Source organism: Diadema antillarum, unplaced genomic scaffold (assembly GCF_040938485.1).
Source record: "Diadema antillarum isolate AM-2024a unplaced genomic scaffold, OU_Dant_1.0 seq00000069_RagTag, whole genome shotgun sequence".
NCBI classification, from domain to species: domain Eukaryota; kingdom Metazoa; phylum Echinodermata; class Echinoidea; order Diadematoida; family Diadematidae; genus Diadema; species Diadema antillarum.
The window spans coordinates 1,332,827-1,341,565 of NW_027271168.1; the positions used below are offsets into that span (position 1 = coordinate 1,332,827).

Sequence of the window (8,739 nt, forward strand, 5' to 3'; positions counted from 1 at the left end):
AAAATAAAATCCTCAAACATATCTATGCAGTGAAAGAAAAAAAAATGTTGTAGAATATTTACTATGATAAATTTAGATAAAAAATACGTAGTAACGAAACAAAAAATAACTGGGGACTTGTGTTAAATACTTAGATGAATCTATGACAATTTAAGAAGAGTAAAATTCGTGGCAAATGATATGTCAATTACGGAAAACTAAAGGTGAGGTATATAATGATTGTATCAAAATCAAAGAATAATAATTCAATTGATAAAGACAAATACAATTTGTAAAAAGTTTTAAGAAATATTTTGAAATATGGAATAAGTTGAAAAGCTGATTCAAAGTTTCATATGTCATGAGTTGTTAGAAAAAACGAAAATAATAAGATATTATTATCTGATACGGATTGCATATAATGTATATACTTATTCACATGAGGTTAAAATCATATAGGTAAATGACAACATTTCAAAAGCAAATCCAAAGAATAGATAAAACAATTGAAAATTAATACTGGGCATGCAATCGCAACATTACGATGAAAAGAAACAAGTTCAGATAATATAACACCAAAACAGATTATATCACATTATATATAACTTAATGAAAGACAATTGAGTAAGATTTGAATAAAAAGTAAGAAATATATATAACAACAGTAGAACACATCGAAATCTAAAGATAACTTCAAGAAAACAGTTGACTGAAACTTGAATAACAAGTATGACATATATATTATCATCGTCGTCGTCTTCGTCACTGCTGTCGAGGATGGTTCCATTATTTATCTCATGTTTCTTTCTTTAACCACGCATTTTCTCATACTACACTAGAAGCAAATGTCAAATGTTGAAATATAGTAATAGTACACGTTCTTGCAACAACATTTACTCATCATTGTTTTGTCCGCACAGAATAAAAAGAATCATTAGATTGACATTGACTAAAATGTTATTTAGTATACTGTAGCATGTAGCTGTAGTAGTAGTAGTAGTAGTAGTAGTAGTAGTAGTAGTAGTAGTAGTAGTAGAGTAGTAGTAGTAGAGTAGTAGTAGTAGTAGTAGTAGTAGTAGTAGTAGTAGTAGTAGTAGTAGTAGTAGAGTAGTAGTAGTAGAGTAGTAGTAGTAGTAGTAGTAGTAGTAGTAGTAGTAGTAGTAGTAGTAGTAGTAGTAGTAGTATAGCAGTATACATAGTAGCAGTGACATGTAGTACAGCCTTTTCCAAAGCATCTCTGACGCTGTTCGCAATGACAGCGAATCTTTCAATTACTACAGCGAGACTAATAAGGCCCCTGCAAAGGAGAAAAAGGAAAGGAAATATTATAGGCCCTAACATACATCATAATTTTGAGTTGTGACAATAAGAAAATGAAGAAAAAAAAAGATAGAAATGTTATCTAAACCGAGGACTTCTGCGGCAGCAAACAAACCAGACAACAGTTTATTTTACACAGGATTTCCCTCCCCTTCTTCACATCTCCCGACATCGGCGCTCACTTATACACGGACAAGTTATGGAAGACGAAGTGCCGTTACTCCAGGTTTATTGTAGATTGACCCAGCTTTTGGCGTTGAACTTCCGCGCCCTTTTTCTCGTCAATGTTTACAAATGCAAATGAGATCATTTGCATACGATTGGGCCAAGTCATGTCGGTAATCTTGACCAATCACGATGATGCATGCGCGTATTCACTGACTCAGCTGGGGGCGTCCGTCAGGATGATTGCGTCATATCACGCACACAGCTGTATGCATGCATACCTTATTTCATCACATGATGTCAAACGTGTACGTAGACTAGACCGGCTGTGGGTTCACGCTACGGTACCCAAAAGATTCTACACTACATGACCATACAGTGCGCCGGACAAGCTGTTCTAAATCCCTTTGCCCGCGACTTGTGGTGGCTTAGTACGGATCCGGGATTGTTGTTTACACTGCTTAGGTTTACTTTCTCATCTTTTCAGAACTGATATTGTACTTCTGTGTAATATCCCTTGTGTATTACATTTTGCCTTAGCAATCCGATCGATCAATCAAAAGTCTAGAATTCGCCGGTGTAATCAAAGCGGATTTTTGCTTGGCACTGCTGCTACGATGTTCGACGAAATCGGGCGACGCGAAAGCGGGAGAGAGGAGCGCGGGGAGGAAGGGCGTTACTCGAAGGAGAGGAGCCGAACGGGCAGCGAGTCGACCATGGATTTTGATGTTAGCACGAGCACGTCGATTAGTCGAAGTAGCAGCAGCAGCATCGGGACTGCAGATGATCTGGAAAATTCTGCGACAACCGGCAACATCTCGCTCTCATCGAGTCACTCAAGGTCGACCGACTCTCAAAGTCAAGGAAACATAAAGGTGAGAATGAATTGAAGTCAGCAAAACACTAAAATTACTCAGAATCAGAGAGTCACAGTCAGACATAAATTTACAGTATTATGTGCCTTTTCTGAATCACTTAGACTCTTTAACAACAGTCATCAATAACGATGGTATGATATGATAATGTTTCAATTTCGTGCAAATAAGCACTGTTGTGTTGTGAAAGGGGAATGAAACCCCCAAAGACCTGGATTGAGTGAATGCAGCATTCAGCCAGCAATATTTCGTAGAACACTTAAAAGCCATCGAAAAGTTATGACTATTATGAGACTGCTATTAATATTATTTATCACTGTACACAACTTGGTACAGATTCTGCAAATTTCATTGAAGATCTACAATTGTATATGCATTTATGCCTTTTCTTTGGAAGTAATATACAAATGTAGTTGAGTGACCCGCCGCACCTTGTCATATGCATGTTTAAATCACATTTCGTCACTGAAATTCTATGAAACCCCACTCACATACAGGAAAAAATGCTGAAGATTCCAATAGAACCACAAGTTCACTGATTGATACTGGAAATTTGCGGCTATCGCCATCAAACGCAAACGATGCGGAATAGTTGTGCGCTAAGGAAGGGGCCTGCACCTTGTCACCCATAGACAAAGCACGTGAAAGACGTGTGTGGGTGACCGTGATGCTCCCATAGACAAAGCATGTGAAAGACACATGCGGGTGACCTTGATGACACTTATACAGTCAGATCTATAAATTTCATCTTCACGAAAAATTGTTCGGTTTTCACCACAGTTTGCTTGGTTGTGGTAACCCTGCCAAGTTTCAAGTGTACTGAACACAGTCCCGGGCATAGTTTTTTGTTCAGTACACTTAACAGTTTTAAGCAGGGTGACGGTATTAAAGGACAAGTTCACCTTCATAGACATGTGGGTTGAGTGAATGCAGCAATATTATTAGAACACACCATTGAGAGTTTGAGGAAAATCGGACAATCCGTTCAAAAGTTATGAATTTTTGAAGTTTCTGCTCACTCATGGCTGGATGAGAAGACTACTTTAGATTGTGATGTCACATGAGTACAACGATATAAAGAAAGAATAAAGAAAATTCAACATATTTTCACTTTTCTCGCATAACAAAAGAACACTTGACTTCTCTCTTTCAGAAGGCAGGGGGAATAATATTACCCTTAACATACATGTATGTCAGTAACAAACCGAAGAAATGTGCACTTTCTTCAAAAAGTAAAGTTTTGTGAAATTCTCTTTTTATTTTCTTTATATGGTTGTACGCATATGACATCATACACTGTAGTAGTCTTCTCATCCAGCAGTGACTACGCAGATACTTAAAAAATTCATAACTTTTGAACGGATTGTCCGATTTTCCCCAAACTTTCACTGATGTGTTCTATTAATATTGCTGCATTCACTCAGTCCACATGTTTATGAAGGTGGACTTGTCCTTTAAGACCCCTGACAAGGTGTGGGCACCTCACTACACATTTATTCACCATAATATGCAATACCTGCTCATTCTACACTGTACATACAGGTACTGTAGTATTTGCAAGGCTCGCCGTAAATTCAATTATCAAAGCAGCAATACCCAACAATTTCTTATCGCAGTCTTTATCCTGACTATACAAGTATGCTATTTACGTAAAGGATGGTCCTTTGCATTAGGTATCTTTGCATTTGATGAAATAAGTTATACATGTATTGTACATTTAATATGTTCAACAAGATATGTTTATAATTTGCCATCTGTAAAGACTTTAGTTACAACATTGTACATTTGTATGTGACATTGTACCTGAGTAACTTTTATTATTTCTTTGCAAAGTTACATACTGTATGTGCAGTATATCAAACTTTACTGCAGCTATAAACGTAGTATTTTTGATTGAGCACACTGAAGTGAAATTTTCTTCCAGTTTCTCACTTTTTTTCCAACTTAAAGGAAGTGAAAATCACCTGCAGGGCCTGTAGTATTTGCGTTACCTTTCAAATTATAACTCTGTGATGCATGCAATTGTATATCTTGTACAATGTACTTTGTTTTATGAAGGTGAGAATATGACCAACAAAAACCTGAAAACAACATTTTCATTTTCAGCAAATCCATTTTTCATGAATGTGTCAATAAACCTTTAATGTACAAAATGTGTACTGAGATGAAACAGTAGCCAAACCTCAAATTCCTCAGTTAGCTTTGTTTTAATGATCATTTAACACTAAATGCAAGTTATACTTGATGAGAGCCTGTTTTGGATCTGTGATAGAGGGAGAGAGAGAGAAAAAAAGAAAGAAAGTATGAGACCAGCTCACATCCTGTATGGCAGCTTCACTAATAGCTATTAGTATGTGGTAGCCATGATGGATTCTGTTTTGCTCGAATCTTGTTCTTTGGTCAAAGTTTGTATGGTGTTAATTTGAAGAATAAAGAAGTGAGACATTATCCATCTTTGAAGAAGAAATTGAAATAGAAAAATTAAACTGAAAGCATGTTCATTTTGTTTATTTCATCAACTTACAATTTCAGGGAACATTTTGATTGATCGCACAGTATTTTGTATATTATTAGACTATTTTGTTTGTCCAACATGCACTTGTACACCATGCTATAGAGATTCAGTATGGCATCACTTTTTCTTGTTGATTTGCAGACAGAGACAGTTGTGCAAGTATCAGAAATGATTACGGCAACGGACAGCTCTGGATTTAAATCCACCATGTACAAAGTTGTTATCGAGGTAAAGTTCCTTCTCTTTGTGTGTGCGAGCAGCAGTAACAGAAGTACATGTAAATGTACAATGTATATGAAACAAATAGTGATTGAATAATTATGGCTGTAGTCATCATGTCTTGAACCCAACTGACATGGATGTATACAGTGAATGATTGTCCTTTTGAACCAGAGATACACAATGCCAATTTTTTTCTTAGAAAGGACAAAAACAGATGTGTACTTTGTACAGTCCATATCGCCAGAATCCCCTCGTATGTATTTCCTGTAGTTAATGTCTTTAATTTAACAGAACCGAAGCAACCACCAAAACACAAAAGTTGGCTTCTGTTTGTTGAACATCATTACATCCGTGGGAAATTTATTTGTAATCGGTGATTGTACTGTAGAAAATCAAAAGTGTTTTCAAGTCAAAGTGATAAAAAAAAAAATCAAAATAAAGAATTAGTTGCATGATTTTATGTGCTATTTGAGCGGTTATGTTGCCCTTTCAGTGCCCTAAAATCATGGATATGACCCGGTAGGATATCCTTTTTGTGTGTAGAACAAAGACAAACTCATAAAATGTGTTTATATGCATGTTTATTCATTATCAGTGGCCAACCTAATGAAAAGAAAACAAGATGGCAATGACAAGGGCAAAGATTGGATTTCAACAAATTCTATGTTTTTTAGATAGTGCAGTTTAGAAGCATATATTTACAGATGATCTACAAAGTAAATGACATAGCTTGGTATTAGGTGCTGCTTACCCAAAATATTCTTATCCCATATTTTTCGCTTTTTGATACTGAAGTGTTGCCTGTGCATGTAGACATTTCTAAGTTGTATTTACTATTAACAACATGCAAGTGCCTGCACACTCACATGATTTGAAATGTTTTGAGGCCATGGTATTGTGTATGGCTCACATCAGTCCTATATCGCTGACGTTTTCTCTCATTTTTGAGAACGGTTGCTCTTTCTCTACCTGATTTTTGTCTCACAGTCTACCAGTATCTCCTTCCACCTCCCATCGTCGTGTGTCTGGAGGACGTACTCTGACTTCGTCTGGTTGAGGAGACGTCTCGTCAGCAGTTGCTCGCTCATCAGGAGGTATGTTGCCATCGTCGTTGGCCAATGCTGGCCAGCTCATTAAAAGCAGCAACCTTTGGGAAGGAAACTATGATTCACAGGATATGTAACCCTGGGTTCCTGTGTCCAATGTCGTAGTCTTCCTGTACATGTTTTCTCAAATTCTTGCCACAGCGGGGCTTGTGATGGTGTTTGAAGTCAGGAAAGCCTAAGTGTGTAAAATCAAGCTTAAAGACGTAAACCACTTTCCGGTCTAGAGAAGTGAAGATATTTCGCACCGATCTCTGTATCTAGTGTCCCGAGTCACCCAAAGTCGCTTCCATGGAGGTGAAATGTCCTGTGTGCTTTCATTGTTACTGTAAATTCAATGACGTGTTATATCAACCTTACAAGCTGTCATTAAAAGTCGCATTTACTGTAAACTCCCCCTTCTGCTTTTACATCTTCTCATGATAGTTTGCAAAATTCAGATTGCTATAATAATATGAAGTACATTTTTGGTCTGTGACAGAGAAAGGCGAAGAAAGATTAGAGACAAATTGGTGGGATGGCTTGCTATTTGTACTTTCTTGAACAAATTCTAGGACTCAAAGTACCGGTAAGAACTGTGCCATATAGTGAACATAACATTCTTTGCAGAACACACTAACATTTCCTCTGTTCATAATTTTTCTTGATTATCAATCAAACAAGTTATCTTTACCCAAGCTGTGGTCAGCTGTTTGTTGATCTGTTCAGATAAGATACTGGATTTATGGGTGTTAATTGCTAATGAGGGTGTGTTTGTGTGTATTTGTTTGGTGGGGGGCGTTGGTGGGAGGGTCTAACAAACCATGCCAAAGTTGTGCTTATCGTGGCCCTACATTTATTAAAACAATACCAGATGCATTAATTCCCATACAAATTTTCTACGGATACCCTCATTAGGCTGGTATAGCTGCGTGTATGTGTCTACACAGCTGACGTTCAGTATTCAACTTACAAATTGATATTTGCATCTGCCATGTATTACATTGTTTGAATATCTTAATGCATGATCTCTGTTGTGTTTTTGTTGAGAAAGTTAAGGACCTGAGAACTATGCATTTAACTTAATTTTGAGATGTTATTTTCTTATTTCCTTTGCAGAAAAATACCAGATCTTCCCTCAAGAAATCTTCTTAACCTCTTTGACAAGGACTTTGCTGAAACAAGAAGAGCTGGTCTCCAGGAATTTTTAGAAAAGTGAGGAATCAAAATCGAGTAAAATTACATGTATATATGTCTTAAAGCTGTTGCCTTGTGCATATTTTGAATATCATTGTGTAATGATGTTAAAATACGGTACAAATTTGTAGTATTGGCTTTTCTGTTGAACATCTCTTGTCCTCATGTTTATCAGGGGCTCAAAGGCTGTTTATGCATATTGAACTAACCTTTTTTTAGCGTGTTTATGCCAATTTGCTCATAAATTTGAATAGGGCAAATTGTAAATGTGGTAATGGGTTTTACGTGAAACTGTTAGAATTAAATGAGAAAACCTGGAAGTGTAGCTTCTGAATATAATTTGATGTTAAATGACATTTCAAGTGCTTATGCAAAGTACAATGTCTGTAGACTAATATACAACAGTTTTGGTCATGTAAATTAAGTTGCTATTTAGAACTTTAATTTTTTGTTGCCCTTTTGCATCCATATACTGTGTTTTGTTTCCACAGTTCTGGTGTAATTTTTGTGCTTTACCAGTTACTACTGCCTTGAAAGCCTTATGAACTGTAGTGGTGAATAAAACAGTTGTGTGATGATACATAATCTTCACTCAAGACTGCTATTCTAAAAGTTTAATATCAGATAACCAGACATTAAAGAGAAGCGGTCAGCGACTAAAGTGCTTAGCCAGTATTGGTTTTATCAATGTATCTCACATACGAACTGTTGTAAAACAGTTTTTTAGAGAGGGGATGTAGAATATGAATTACAATCTAACAGTGGTGGTAAAAAAATTAATTGATCCATCTCTCGTTTGTCTTTCCCACGCAGAGTTGTTGCTGAGCGGTCATTCCTATCGGATGCAGCGGTCCACCTCTTCCTACAGTCCACTCTCCACGTGGAGGAAATCCAGGCATGGCTGGACAGAAAGGTGGACGATCCGGTATCGGAACTGGTCCAGAGGGGCAAGGAGCTTGTCACCAATGGCAATGTTACATCGCTATGAGAGATCATCGAGGTTGGAGGAGGAACCGTTGCAGTATTTTCACGGCTACAAGAAAGACACTTTGCACTCCGGTGCAATTCAAAAGGAATGTGGATCCATGCCTGCCCTCGTTCTTTGAAAGTGAATATCAAAGCTCAAAGCCAACTACTCAATCTCCATATTATGTACTCCTTGTGGCTTCTTCTGTATGGTTTTTTTTTTTTTTTTTTGCCACGTACTGTACATCCTTTCAGATATATGGAGAATGAGTCGGTGATATGTTTTAGCTATGGTGGGAGTACCACTAAAAATGGAAGGGTGTTTTTGTAACCACTATGTATATAATGACACATAAAATATTTTATCATGTGCTATAGGAAGTATTCATTATCAGAGACTCCAACTCTCCCGTTTTCG

The 8,739-nt window shown here is 37.0% G+C and overlaps 1 protein-coding gene across 1 annotated transcript; it reads left to right on the forward strand.

Annotated features, from left to right (window-relative positions):
- The first annotated feature begins 1,986 nt into the window (after positions 1–1,986).
- Positions 1,987–8,343, forward strand: LOC139725967 (uncharacterized). Its single transcript, XM_071637050.1, has 5 exons — positions 1,987–2,339; positions 4,996–5,082; positions 6,064–6,170; positions 7,278–7,373; positions 8,169–8,343. Exons 1-5 carry the CDS (start codon positions 2,082–2,084, stop codon positions 8,341–8,343), a joined length of 723 nt encoding a protein of 240 aa, XP_071493151.1. The 5' UTR covers positions 1,987–2,081.
- The last annotated feature ends 396 nt before the right edge of the window (positions 8,344–8,739 follow it).

Coding starts and splice junctions, on each gene's coding strand:
- LOC139725967 (XM_071637050.1), top strand. CDS start 2,082: ATGTTCGACGAAATCGGGCGACGCGAAAGCGGGAGAGAGGAGCGCGGG. Junction 2,340..4,995: donor AAAGTCAAGGAAACATAAAG/GTGAGAATGAAT, acceptor GTTGATTTGCAG/ACAGAGACAGTTGTGCAAGT. Junction 6,171..7,277: donor AGTTGCTCGCTCATCAGGAG/GTATGTTGCCAT, acceptor TTTCCTTTGCAG/AAAAATACCAGATCTTCCCT.